Source organism: Zosterops lateralis, assembly GCF_965231275.1.
Source record: "Zosterops lateralis genome assembly, chromosome: 3".
NCBI lineage: Eukaryota > Metazoa > Chordata > Aves > Passeriformes > Zosteropidae > Zosterops > Zosterops lateralis.
The window spans coordinates 33302802-33317289 of NC_139764.1; the positions used below are offsets into that span (position 1 = coordinate 33302802).

At 43.1% G+C, this 14488-nt stretch overlaps 1 protein-coding gene across 1 annotated transcript; it reads left to right on the plus strand.

Annotated features, from left to right (window-relative positions):
* The first annotated feature begins 4182 nt into the window (after window positions 1-4182).
* On the plus strand, window positions 4183-13666 carry SCCPDH (saccharopine dehydrogenase (putative)). Its single transcript, XM_083857104.1, has 12 exons — window positions 4183-4441; window positions 4570-4682; window positions 5412-5492; window positions 5955-6084; window positions 7549-7598; window positions 9035-9165; window positions 9687-9804; window positions 10744-10863; window positions 10986-11042; window positions 11991-12102; window positions 12951-13032; window positions 13475-13666. Exons 1-12 carry the CDS (start codon window positions 4210-4212, stop codon window positions 13578-13580), a joined length of 1332 nt encoding a protein of 443 aa, XP_083713230.1. The 5' UTR covers window positions 4183-4209; the 3' UTR covers window positions 13581-13666.
* The last annotated feature ends 822 nt before the right edge of the window (window positions 13667-14488 follow it).

A 14488-nucleotide genomic window follows, 5' to 3' on the forward strand; every position in this document is an offset into this window, starting at 1 on the left:
TAGCATTCAAAATTGTGGGCTTTGTTCCAGAAACTCTTGTTCTCACGGTCTTAAGTAGACTGTGTAGCAGGTCTACTCAGCTGTAGCAGGTACAGAGATGCCTGTCCTTTTGCTTTTTCTTTTTCTAAATTGCTTTTATACTCACCCACATAACTCTTCATCTGCTGCAGTGATTTATCCATGCATTGTTAATCAACCTCATTTCCCAACACCTCTGCCTACTCTCATGGTCTATTTTTCTTATGTTCTGTAGTAACTTTTGCAATTATGCAATTCAACTTTATTACTTCATCCTTGGAGGTACATGACAATTGTGTTTTAAAAAATTGCCTTCATACAGCATTGTGTAAATGATATGATAATGCACTCTTTCTTCTACCTTGATATTATTTTAATTAAAATTACTATTTTTAAAATAGTAGTAATAGAACATCTGCATTTCCACTTTAGTAAACAAAAAATGCCCTAAAGTTATAAATTAGTATAAAAAACTTTACCACAAATATTGGTATCCAAGAAATATATAAATATTGATATAAATGAGTTTATAGACAATTGCTCCACGAAATGAAGGGGCATATGGGTGCTTTTATAAACGCTTGCACAGATTCCTCAGATCCTGTCAGATGCTCCAGATGGAACAAGAGAAGCCAGTGAAGAGAGGCAAGCCCATTTAATTTCAGGAATTTGGACAGATACAGCAAAGCACACACGGGAGTGTCGTGTGTTTCACTTGCATGCTTTTCTATCCCAAAGAAACCAGCAGGGACCTACAGTAGTTAAAGTTGTTTTAAACTGAATCCATCTAGGTAAAGGAGGCTTTAAAGTACTGAAATCCTGAAGTATCTGTATGCAGATACACGTGGAAAGAACCCTATCTTCAAATCTGAGAAACAAAATTTTAAAAGAAACAGCAGTATCTTTTTATTTGGTGAGTTTCTGAAGCTGATTCAGGTCGGAACCTCCTTTGCAGAACTGCACTTGGCAGCAGATCCAACATTCCTTGTCTTCCTATTGGACAGGGACAAGCTGTAAATCATCCCACTGCTTTCCCACAGAATATTTTTTGCAATCCTGCAGTGGTGATACTAACTACAGAGACAGGTTAACCTTTGCCTTTAGTCAAGTCTGTTGTAAGTCTCCCATTTAAAATCAGAGCTTTGACATCACCTTGATCTTTTGCTATTTTGAAACCTACCTGCCTACTTGTTAGTTCAAAGGCAGGAATGGAAATTGGTTTAGACACTTTGAATTTTGTTCTTCTTTTATTCAGAGAGCTGGAGTGAAACTGCATACAGAATTCTTCAACTTGCCAAACAGAGCTCTCCCAAGAAAAAATGACTTGGAGCTACCATAGTGATATTTTATGCAAACAAAAAGGAGGGGAAAAAAAGCCCTTGGTTTGCCACATGTTTTCCTAGCCCTCTGCTTGTTTCTTGTCCTTCTGCAATTCTTAAACCCTGATTTCTTTCTTGTGTAAGCTGCGACTTACATGAGTTATCTTGCTCCAGCAGTGTGTTTTAAAGAAACACAACTGACATTGAAAGAGCAGGTGAAATCTTGGGAGCTGTGGATTGATAAACAGGGTAGGTCTGCCCAATTTGGTGTAATGTTTCAGTCATCAAGAGGAGGCAGAGCACTCGGCACTGCATGCAAGCTTCTGCTTGCCAAGCCTCTGCCTAAATACACAATGAAGGTCTTATCAAATACATATGGTCCAAGGAGGCTTGTGCAGTCCTGATTCTTAACAAAGGCTTGAGTCAGGATCATAGATTTATAAATTGCCTTGTTTTCTGGGAGATAATGTGGAGAGGGAGAATGGGCAAGAGAGAGAAACATCTAAAGGAAAGGGATGAAGAAAGCAGGCTCAGGATTCCAGCCAGCCCTGTGAGCTATGTCAGGATCCCTCTGCAAATCTGTAGACTTATTACAGCCTCCTGTCCCTGAATAATTCTAATAGTCTGAAAAAAATTATTTTTGTTAGCTCCAAATTAGAGGGGAATATATCTAATGTTTATTGTTGCAATGTTTTTTCAAAGATTTTGCAAGAGAGAAAAGAGAATGGAAGATCAAAACCAGCGGCCTCAAAGAAGACTTTGACAATTGGTGGCAGAAGAGAAAACTTGAGTGTAAGAGCAAAGTAGCTCAGAGGAGTTCCACAGTATTGTGAGCACAGATGGAAATTATCCTGGTGTGTAGGAAGGAGAAGAAGCTAGTAGAGACAGCTTGACTAAGAGATGTTCAGTGACCTCACACACAAGAAACTGGTTTTGCAGGGTTGCTCTGTAAATCAGATCAACAAAATTATCTGAATTAAAAAGCAGCACAAAAAAGGCTTTGTCCTTCCCTCCCCCACTCTTTGTTTTTTGTTAGACTGAGTTGTTTCACTGACACAGCTGATGGTGTAGGCCCACAAACAACTGCTTCAGCACTACTCAAGGAGTTGGTACTGATGCTTGGAGGAGAGGATCTGCTACCTTGGAGATGAGATGTTTAGCATATATTCAGAAAAGTCATTACTCTTTCAGTACAAATCTGAGATGGAAAAAGACAGGCTAGGCAGCATTAATTTGAAAAAGCCTCTGAGGTGAAACAGATCATGACCTGCAGGTGCAGCAACAATGTGACACTTGCAAAAGAAAAAAAGAAGGCAAATGTTTGAGTCATGTAGAAACAGATGCAAATTCCAGCATATCACACAACCTTCTCAATCGATTTAGCACTGACAGGGTGAATGTGAGGCCTCGTAGTGGACATTACAATACCAAAAAAAATGTAAACCAGCTGAAGATAGTTCAGGAAAGAACAGGAGAAATGTAAGTTCAAAGTGGCCTGTAAGGAAGAAAAAAATAAAGGAATCTTTTAGTAAAGATTAAGGAGATGATGCATGGCAGCCTCCAGCTCTGCAGCATCTTCTCTTATACCCCTCAGGGATTAAATCTTTTGCCAATGTCCTCAATAAACAGGAGAAATAGTATGGGGCTAAAACCACAAGTCTGAAGATCTAGCTTCTTGTCTCTAGCCATATTTATAACAAATGCAGGAGGAGACTGCCTGAGGAACTGTATGAAAGCATCTATCACTGGAGGTTTTAAAACAGGTTAGACAGGCTTCTGTTGGGAACGATTTAGATATGGTAGGTGCTCCCTGGGAAAAGGGGCCAGTGAGCAGGATTCACGAGGCTGCCTCCTGCGTGACTTGCTGCGAGCCTCTGGGATTCAGAGAAACAGAACACAGAAAACGTGGACACTCCACGCAGTCATGGGTGCTCCATACTGAAGGGTGTCTGCAGTGCCACAGGCTCTCCCTGCTGCAACAGGGACTTCACATTTTGTGATGTTCTGCTTCTGTTGTTGAGCAAAACATAAACATTTGGTGCAGTTGTGGGGGAAGTGTTTAGTTTTACTTCTAGGTCATTATATTTCCCTTTTTTACTAGTAACAGTCTTCTGACCAACTGTGCTGGAAGGCCTACAGCAGCAGCTCATAACAAAGAGCTCGTCATGAGAGGGGATGTCAGCTCTGGGACCAAACAGAGGTGACCCAGAGGAGGCCAACAAGGTGATCAGAGGGATGGAGCATCTCTAGGAGGAACCACTGAGAGGACTGGGATTGTTCAGCCTGGAAAAGGGAAGACTTCAGCATGACCTAACTGAAGCCTGGGGCAAGACTATTTACAAGAGCCTGTAGTGACAGGAAAAGAGAGAATGGGTGCAAGTGGAAAGGGTGTAGGTTTAGATTAGATAGTAGGGAGAAGCCCTTCACTGTAAGAGAGGTGAGGCTCTGGTTGCTCAGAGGGGTTGTGGATGCCACATCCCCCTGAAGGGCTCCAAGGCCAGGTTTGAGCAACCTGATCGAGTAAAAAGTGCCCTTGCCCTTGCTCCCCCTTTCAGTGGGACTGAAACGAGACGAGACGACCATCAAGTCCCTTCCAACCCGAAGCACTCTATCATTCTGTGGTGACTATAAACGCCGCTTACGCCGCCGGGCTCCGGGCGCCCTGGGCCCTGCCCTGGCACACGCCATTCCCTCACGGCCCGAGAGGCCGCAGCCCCGCCCTGGCCCCGCGGGGGAGCGCAGGCCGCCCCAGGCCGCTCGGGCGGCTCCGTGAGGCGCGGGCGGGGCCCGGGGCGGGGCGCGGGGCGGAGCGGACGGGCCCGTCATGCCAGCGCTGCCCGGCGCCGCCGCCAGTGCCAAGCCTGCTCTCCCCATGGCGGCCGGCGGCGGCACCAAGACGGCCGCGGCCGGGCGGCTCTACGACATCGTGGTGTTCGGCGCCTCGGGCTTCACCGGGCAGTTCGTGGTGGAGGAGGTGGCGCGGGCGGCGGCGGCGGCGGCGGCCGGCGAGGGGCAGTTGTGCGGCGGCCGCCTGCGCTGGGCCGTGGCCGGGCGGAGCCGCGAGAAGCTGCGGGCGGTGCTGCAGCGGGCGGCACAGCGCCTGGGTACGGGCCGGGCCGGGCCGGGCCGGGGGGCGCGGGGACGGGCCCGGGAGCGGAGCGGGGAGCAGGGGGCTCGGCCCGGGCGGAGCGGTGGCGGTGGCGGTGTCGGTGACGGCGGTCTCGGTGCGCAGGGAAGGAGGCGCCCGGCGAGGAGGTCGGCGTGCTGCTCTGCGATGTGGGCGACGCGGGCTCGCTGGCCACCATGGCGAGGCAGACACGGCTGGTGCTCAACTGCGTGGGCCCGGTGAGTGCGGGGACTGGCGAGGCCTCCCTCTCCTCCTCCTCCTCCTGCCCGGGGCCCGGGGAGCTGCCCCGCAGGGACAGCGCGGCCCTTGGAATTCGGGCCCGGAGTTCAGGTACAGCCGTGCACTGCAGTGCCCCGAGGGCTTCCCGTGGGCGCTCCAGGACAGGTCACCGCGCTGAAATACAGCCGGGTTGGTTTTCGGTCTTTCATAGACGGCCTAAGATACTGATGGGGAAGTTTGGGCCGGAATGTCAGTGGTCAGGCATGGAGCTGGAAAAGGGGCCCCCAGGCTTGCTGCCAGAGGCGCTTGGCCCTTTTAACACCGACAGTGGCAGTATTTCCAGGGCAGTGAGAGCATCAGAGTGCTCATGACGATGTCTTTGAAATTCAAAGTGTTTAAGAAGAGAATATGCTGATAATAGGAGTGCAGAAAGTGTAAAGTGAAATTAGTGGCAGTGTTTAGTTGGTCTTGGTAATCTGATCTGATTTTATGAGAGAAATCAGGTGCAGTAGTCTGCAGCAGGCTCCATTATCAGCAATCAAGTTTATGTTTTCTTCTCCCCACACTCCCAAGAAACAGAAGTGCTGTTGAATTTTAGCCCCACTTAGAAAAATCGATAGCCACCAGGTTCACTTTTATTGCAGAGATGTACTTTAGGTAAAGCACACTGAGTGAGTTGTGGTGTGGGGGTTTTCTTTTGTTACATCCTGTGTTCTTTCCTTCTATAGTATAGATTCTTTGGAGAACCTGTGGTAGAAGCTTGTGTTGAAAATGGTGCAAGCTGCATTGACATTAGTGGAGAACCTCAGGTATGTGATAGTAAAAAAACCACTACTTTTTATCAAGGCTCTGAAAAAGGAGTGTTTGTTTAGTATGTTTCATGCTTCTGCTAATGTTTCTCAACATGAAGACAAATTTTGCCTCCTGATCTACGATTTTAAGATGCAGTAATTATTTTAAAGTACACTTAGTTGTACAGTTTTCTTGCTTTTAAGACAGGAGCCTCTTTGGTTCTCTGTGGAAATACCAAATTGCTGAATTCTGCTTCAAGCCTCTGTTGTGATTCTGTACACAAGAGTACATAGGAATTTTGTACTTTCCTTTTCACTGCTGTGAAACTTTCATGCTACAGGAATTGTATATATTTGTCAAAAATACTCGGTTTGAAGCATGGAGGGTGCTATGATGTCACAGTGAAGCACTGATGGCTAATATTGGGTATGGCCAAGAATGAATTTCAGATTAAAATATTTGTTCTGGCTGTGTTTCAGTTTCTGGAAGGAATGTTCCTGAAATACAATGAAAAGGCTGCAGAAAAGGGAGTGTATGTCGTTGGAAGCTGTGGCTTTGACTCCATACCAGCGGATATGGGAGTACTGTACACCAAAGACAAGTTGAAAGGTGACTAGAATAAGTGAATTTTTATGGTAAAAAAGGAATGCAGATTATGCATATCTGGTTTCCTAAAGCAGCAGTGGTCCCTTGGAAACTTTCAGTGTCTCTTTTTGCCTGCATTTACCAGGTGACGAGTTTTTCAACCAAATGTGGTAGAGAGAAATTCAAAGTCATGTTCCCATTGGATGGGTCATTGGGTAGGGGAGGTTCATGGTCATGTTGCTCACTGATGAGCAGCAGGGCAGTGTGATGAGCTCAGTTGTTCAGAGCATGGTGCTAACAACACCAAGGTTGTGGGTTCCATCCCCTGTGGGCCATTCACTTACAAGGGCTGGACTGGGTGATGCTCCTGGGTCCCCTCCAAAAAGTTTCCTTTTTCAGCTGCAAGCTCTGAGAAGCTGTTATGTGAGTGTAAGTAGCAGGACAGTGCCATACAGTGCCTTTTACTTTAAAAGCAGCTAGAGGGTAACTGAAAGAGAAGTATATTTAAGAAAATACGTGAGAGGATTTAATTCCATGTAAATAGCACTTGATCCTGATCCCAGATGAGGATACTCTGTTCATCAGGTCTGACTTTCAGTTGGGAGGGCCCATAAGAATATCCAAATGTTTTGCTTTTATGGACTATTAAAAAGGCTGCTAAATGAGATTAGTTTACATTGGAGTCAGCATTCAATTGAAGAAACCTCAATTCAAATCTGACTGGAGGAGAAACAAGGCATGGAAATGAGTATCTGGATGTTCACAAGGTTGTAATGTGATGTTTGATACCTGTTTTGAATAAAGATGTCTTTTATCTCTTCCTATTTTGACTTTATGGCATTACCCCTGTCTATCCAGTTTCTTGCTATATTGAAATTTATCTATACAAATACAATTTTCCAATCTCAGAAGGACCTAAGCAAAGCAAATCAAATCAGAATTCGGAGGCATTGTGTTGTTCTGCTGTTCATCAAGCTAAGCGTTCTTTGCAAAACTATTTTAAGCTATGCTAAAATTAAATATTTGGGAATATTTTGTGTGGTTTGGGGGGGGATTGTGGGTTGTTTTGTTTTGGTGGTGGGTTTTTTATAGTTTGGGTGTACCAAAATTTTTAAGTTGATGTTCACTTTTGCAGCCTACATCAGCCTTTATTTTGAAACCTGGGGGAAAACTAAATGTGGCTCTCAATATTACTTCCTTTTTTTTTTTTAATGAATTTTTTACATTATCTCGTTAACTAGATAAATAAAAAAATGGAGATAATAGTAGTGACCTGTATTGAAGTAATTTACACAAGAAATGTAATACTTGTTAACTCAAATACCTGTGTGTCTTAATGTTACATTATTTTGCTTTGAGATGAAGATGTAACTCTGCTTTTTCAGCTGATAATGTCAGTGGCCTGCTGGTTTGAGTCTACCAGAGCGTTCTCTGGCTTTGCAGCCTAATGATTGCATGTGCCAAGTAATGTTTTCCCCTTCCTTACAGGCACCTTGACTGCTGTCGAGAGTTTCCTGTCAGTGAAATCTGGGCCTGAGGTTAGTTGGTTTCTCCCTTCCTGAAACTCAGGATTATTTGTGATAACATCACCACAGCCTGTCAGAATAACTGTTGCTACATTAAGTCAGACCAAGGAGCAAACTGACAGGTCTTTGATGATAAGTCTAAGAACTTTAGGAGCTACTAAAAGTACCCTAAGCAAACACCCTTTTGTAAGGTCTGCTTGCAGAGCTGTCTACCTACACTTTGCTCTGGTAAGCTGTTACAAGAATTATTTTGCTTTTGCAGGGATGTGGGAAGGATTCTTACACAAGTGAAACTGTAACAGGTCCACAGTGTATTGCCAGTAATCCTACTGTTAGACTGTTTAGATTTTTTGTTTGTTGGTGGGGGGAGAGTTGTTTCAATGTAATGTAATGATAATACCTGTAGGTAGTAATTGTATTAATGTGTAATATATGTAATAATTCTAATGTTGTTGTTAAAACAATGCAACAATGATCCAAGCCAGTCTTGATGCCCAACACTAAGCACTGCTGCTCCTGGCATGGACACCCATCTTGCCTTACAAACCATTTTTGTCCTTAAAAACATCTGGAGGAGTGGAGGAGGCCCATGGAATGGGAGGGTAGTATCTGTTAAGGAACAGGGGATAGTAGTTAATGGGAATGTATAAATCTATATGTTGGGTGTGAAGACATATTTAAATATATAGCATAAGTTCAAAGTGTTGGTAAGAAAGGATTTCAGTAATGAGAATTAATTACACTGAGATGTTTAGAAGAGCTAAGATATGCATTAAATTCTGTGGATCCTGAGTATGTTGCCAGTCATGTGGAATGAGGGGTGGAGATTGGGTCAGGTCTGGCTGATCTGGAGTTCATTTTCCCCCAGGAGCCCTCACAGTGCTGTGTTTGTGTGGCAGCCACAGAGATGTCAGTAACACAGCAGTGTTCTGGCTACTGCTGAGCAGTGCTGGCACAGCACTAAGGCTGCCTCTGCAGCATTCCCCCCTCACCCCATAGGCTGGAGTGGGCAGGATGCTGGGAGGGGACACAGCCAGGAGAGCTGTCCCAAACTGACCAAAGGCATATTCCATTCTGTGTGAGTTCTGCTCAGCAATAAAGGCTAAGGGAAAGGAGGAGAGAAAGGCTGGGGGTAGGGGGGCAGTTTTACTACTACACTTTGCTTCCATGTGCAGCTTTTGCTTTAGTAAATTGCCTTTATCTTGACACATAAGGGATTTTTCCATCTTATTTTCTCCTCTCCCTATCTTAGCTAGGAGGAGAGTTACAGAGTGTCTTTGTGAGCACCTGGCATCCATCCCCAAGGTCAACCCACACCATTCCAATATACTATCATCATAACCTTTATATGTAATAATTGTAATACATGTAGTGATTGTAGTATAACTAAAAAAATCCATGAAATCTTTAAACACTGAACTAGTGACTGTTTTGTGGTCTGTCACAAGGGTGTTGCTGTACACGATGGGACCTGGAAGTCAGCTGTCTATGGCCTTGCAGATGAAGACAACCTGAAGAAGCTCCGCAAACAGATTGGATATGCCCCTGTTCCAGTAGTTGGTGCAAAGCTTAAAAAAAGGTATAAGCATAAGATGCGGAATATATGGTCTCCGGTATTTATGATACAGACTGCTATAGGATTAAATACTAAAAAGATGCATTTAGGACTTTAGTATGTAGCTCATCTGGTGGAACTGAAGTTCAGTTTTACTGATTTGTTTGTTTATTACTGAAAAGAGAACATGTCCCAACATTTATTGGGTCTCAAAGTTAACGCGTTCTAAAGGATTTTTAGTGGCATGGGAAACTTTTGATTTCAGAAGTGATTAGTAGCATGGAAGGAAAAAAATGAAGACTATTACATTGATTACTAAATTCATCCTTGATATAGTGCATATAGTGAATTATATATAGTGATATGTAGTGAATTTTGAGTGAGCCTGGCATGTATTTGGAATTGCTTGCTTCCAGTGAAAAGAGATAATGTCACAAAAATTCTTGAGAGAAAACTGGTAATGGTAACGCCATTATGGTCAGTTTCTTTCAGTTTGTGTGAAAATTGGAACTTTTTTTCTGACTGAATCGTTTTTCCATTTGCAGAGGATTTTTGTTCTACAGTCCAGAATTCAAGGAGTACTGCATTACATTCATGGGATCTGATGGTTCTGTTGTGAAAAGGACTCAGCGTTATTTGCACACCGAGTTGCAGCAAACACCTGTAAGTTACTGTTACTTGCACACTCTGTCTCCTGAGTGCACTGGGCTGTTTCATGCTACTTGAGACTGTGGCTGATGAGCCTGCCTTTGGCTGGTAGCATGAGAGTTATGAGATTGTCTTGTCGGGTTCTCCTGCTGTCTGATTTCTGGGCATGTATTTGTAGGGAGTTCTTGAGTCTCAGAAATATTTGAAAAGTAGCCTTCATGATAAATATATTAAATTCTGTCTCTGTGCAATGACTTTTCTTGTTGTATCAGTAGAGCTTCTAAAAGCATCATAATTGTAGTCTGTGGTAGCTATAGCCAGCTCAGTATAGTGTAGTAAATATTCTGATAAAGAATTCATAGGCTGCTCATTTATATCTTAAGATTTCTTTGATGCTTGGGTCTCCAGTGTGCAGAGAACAGGCAGTATGAAGTAATGGTGGTGGAAAAGATGATTAATTTTTGTTTGCCATGGTTTCCTGAGAGATGAGCTGCAAAAATCTGTGTAACTGCTGTGCAGAAATCACAGGCATCAGTTAAGTGATGAGGGTGAGATGGTGCTTTAAAAATACACTTGGAACCTACAAATGAGAAAGGCTTGCCATTGCTATTTCAGTTTCTCTTTAAGAAAAGCACAGAGGAGAAGAGAAAGATGTAGGAGAGAAGGCTGAAATTGGATACCAAAACACATCTTTCTGTAAAGTTTTCTGTTCTTGTTTACCATGTATGCTCCCTCTTCACTCTGTAGTTACATCATCTTCCCAGAAAGGATGATAAAGTGAAGCATTCTTCAAACCGTTCCTTGAACTAAGACAATTGCTTAAGGCCCTATTTAAACTGATATATGTTGTATGAAACAACTGCATCTTACTTAGGGGGTAGATTGATTTATAAAAATCAGTTGATGGAAAAACCTAATGTAAATCCTATCACTGGAAATACATTCTTGCTACAGGTCCAGTATGGCGCTTACGTGACTTTAGGTGGTCTTGGCTCTGTTCTCAAGCTGATGTTTATGGGCATGTTATTTCTTCTTCTGGTGAAGTTTAACTTTGGAAGAAAACTTCTGACAAAAGTAAGTTTTCAAAACACAAAATGCTTTAGTGTTTGGAGATACCTCCCCCCCCCACCCTCTAATTTACTGTTGGTCTTTCTTTGTAATTTTCTTCTCTTTTTTTCTCTCCTTTATTCATACAGTACCCGAAATTTTTCTCTGGTGGATACTTCACAAAGGAAGGACCAACCCAGAAGCAGGTAACTGACTGTTTTCTACCACAGTTACAGAAAACATTTGTTGTAGTAATGGTGGAATAGTAATTTAGAGTCAACTGCTTAGCCTCAGAGAAATAATTTCTAAATCAATCACAGAATATTCTGAGTTAGAAGGGACCCACAAGGATCATCAAAGCCCAACTCCTGGCCCTGCACAGGACACCCCAAGATTCACCCCATGTGCCTCAGAGCATTGACCAAGAGCTTCTGTCAGGCTGGTGCTGTGAGCACTGCCCTGGGGAGCCTGTTCAGTGCCCAGCCACCCTCTGAGTGAAGAACTTTTTCTAATATCCAACCTAAACCTGCCCTGGCACAACTTCCGGCCATTTCCTTGGGTTCTGTCACTGTCACCACAGAGAAGAGATCAGTGCCTGCTCCTCCTCTTCCCCTCACAAGGAAGATGTAACTTGAGTGAGGTTTCCCTCAGTCTCTTCCAAGCTGAACAGACCCAGTGACCTCAGCCTCTCTTCATAGGCTTCCTCTCTAGGCCCAAATGCATGCTGTGTGTGCCTGTTCAGATAGTTACTGAGTATTTAAATAGTCATGCCTTCTGCTCTTAGACATCAAAGTATGTGTAATTCCTGTGAGGAATGAATGGATAATGTTGCTGAGCTTGATGTATTCCCATGGATGGCTCAGAGCACTCTATCAAAGGTGATGGCCAAAGGAGACTGATTAGGAAAAACCCAGGACTGAAGGTGGTGAGAGAACAGACTTTAGTACAAGGAGTGCCAACAAAATGGAAGCAATTAAAAATTTAGATTTTACCTGTTAAGCAGTAATTCAAAATAACTCCTCTCATGTTTAAATGGATTATAGTATTTGGCAGGATTCTATATAGAGAATTTGGATATTTATATTTACTACTTGTGCTTTCCTGGTAGCAGTTGGTTTCTCTTTTGGTGACCATGCTTGTCTTGTCCACTACAGATGGATGGAACCTCTTTTACAATGACTTTCTTTGGTGAGGGTTACAGTGAGGGACAGGATCCCCAGAAAGGCAAACCAAATGTGAAGATCTGCACTGAAGTGAAAGGACCAGGTATGTGTTAGTAGCAGCTGTTTTTGCCTAGCATTCCCTGCTCTAAAATACATTTATGATTGCACTGCTGTCCCTTTCACCCTTGAGAAGCATTGGCAACATGAACAAAGGCAACAGCCTTTATGGTGTATTAACTTGGATACTAGAATTCATTGTGACCTGCTCTTTGAAATAGTCAGTTCACCTGCATTCGTGTCATTCTCTTTCCTCTGACTTTCCCTGGTCTAATTTTCATTTTTGCAGAGCAGACCTATTGGAGGAAGAGGGCTTAAAGGATAGGTTTTAGTTGTTACAGCCTGGACTTAGTGCTTTGTTTATTTCCAGTTCCCTGAGAGTGAACCTAAACAGGTCCAGTGTGGTATAATTTCTAATTGTCACATACTTCTGTTCAGGTCATTCCTTGAAGGGGAGGTGACACCAGAAGTTTGGAGAGGGCAAGAATGTACATTCAGAAAGGAGTTGCTGTAGCATAGCTTCTTTAAATAACTAGAAATGTGGCAGAATGCAAGTTTCATGGTAAAATTCTGAATTTAAGCACAGGATGGGGAAAGCTCTTGCTGTGTCAGAGAGCCCTCTGTCACCATGATGTGGTCACTCACAGTTGTGTGGTTAGAGGCCATTGTGTGAAGCAGTATTTGTCTGGATTAGATCTTAAGGACTTCACCAGCTACTTGGTCTGATTACTAGGTTAAAAAAGCTGTTCTTAAATGGGAAAGGCTGTTTCATTGCCAAAGACATTATTATTCAGAGTGCTGTAGGGAAGAGCAAGATTACATTCTGCATTTCAACACACTGTATTTCATTGGGGGGTTTTGTTTTGCTTTGTTTGTTGTTTTTTTTTTTGCCAGAGCCTGGATATATTGCTACACCAATTGCAATGGTTCAAGCAGGTCTGTCTCTTCTGGAAGATACAGCTTCTCTGCCTAAACGGTAAGAACCTTCCCATGCTGAGCAGCTTGCTCTCCCTTACAGCTACTGTGTGCAAATGTTTCTTTGAAAATACACTTAATCAGCCCTGTGGATTTGTGTTACCTCACCCAGCTGGCTGTGCAAGGGAGATGCTTCATCACAGGCTGATTAAAGCCACTTGCTCTTCACCAGCTGATCAGTTTGAAGGGATGTAGTCACAGGCTTTTAGTCAGGCCTTTGCATCAATGTCATTATGTTCAGTTAATGGAGTGGTTCCTACGGAGCCTGCTGGATGCAGAAATGAACCTATGATTATAACCACCCTGCCAAATGCCTCACCTGCTCTCTTCTCAGACAAAATGGCTTTTTCTTTCTTAGTCAGGGAAGCACATCTCTAGCTTCACAAAAGTGTCCCTCCATCACTGTGCCACTGATGTTTTTCCTTTTTGATTTTCACTAACAGGGGTGGTGTATATTCTCCAGGAGCCGCCTTCTCCAAAACAAAACTGATTGATCGCCTCAACAAGCGTGGTGTTGAGTTCTCTGTTATTAGCAAGCCTGAAGTCTGAAGTCAAAATATAACTGTATGAACTAACACCTTTCCTAGGTCTAACTCTAATAAAACTCATTTGGCTGCAAAAGCCTAATCATAAAACAGTTTCACTGTGCTATTGTTTGCAGTAGAAACAGAAGAAAATTTGAGTTAAAAGCTATCATAGTATTTGCTATAGTGAGCAAACGCCTAAAGGGTGGGTATTGAGTATTAATTCACAGATATTTTAAATTGGTAACTTCTTGGGTACTAATTCTGGAATTTTAATCTCATTCATCTAAGTTCAGGTTCCTACTTCATGGACCCACTACAGCATGTGCTTCCCAAGTAACCATTGCTGCCTCGCTTTGCCCCATTCTGCAACTATGTAAAGCAGGCAGCCTGGGAAGAAAAGTGCCTTAGCAGATGAAGCTACTAGTTATTCCTCATGTGTGTTGGGTATATGACTGTATTAACATCTTCAATTAATCTTTCCTTTATTTAATAACTGTTCTTAGTGCAGATCTATGTGTAGCTTCCGTAGTTAGGTAAGTTAGTCATGAACTGTATTGTGCTTTTGCTGCTGTAAAGAAGGAGGCTTGTTCTGTTGATTGTTTTTGGACTCTGACCTGATGTGATCCAGATACTGGATGCACTGGCCTGTTTCACACTACTTGATACTGTGGTTGATGAGCCTGCTTTTTGCTGTTAGCATAAGAATTATGAGAGTGTCTTGTCCTGCTGTCTGATTTCTGGGTTTGTATTTGTGGGCAAGGGAAGCCTTGAGTCACAGGAATATTTGAAAGGTAGCCTTCATGGTTTTCAGGGGTATGAATACATTAAATTCTGTTTCTGTGTAGAGGCTTTTTTTTGTTGTATCAGTAGAACTTGTAAAAACTATGAAGATTACTCTGAGAAATATAAAGGTCATAAAAGTCTCTTATC

What these genes read in the sequence shown, in the direction of transcription:
- SCCPDH (XM_083857104.1), top strand. Translation starts at nt 4,210, where the DNA reads ATGGCGGCCGGCGGCGGCACCAAGACGGCCGCGGCCGGGCGGCTCTAC. An exon ending in CACCAAAGACAAGTTGAAAG is followed by an intron (nt 6,085 to 7,548) that starts GTGACTAGAATA and finishes CCTTCCTTACAG; the next exon opens with GCACCTTGACTGCTGTCGAG. An exon ending in AAGGACCAACCCAGAAGCAG is followed by an intron (nt 11,043 to 11,990) that starts GTAACTGACTGT and finishes TGTCCACTACAG; the next exon opens with ATGGATGGAACCTCTTTTAC.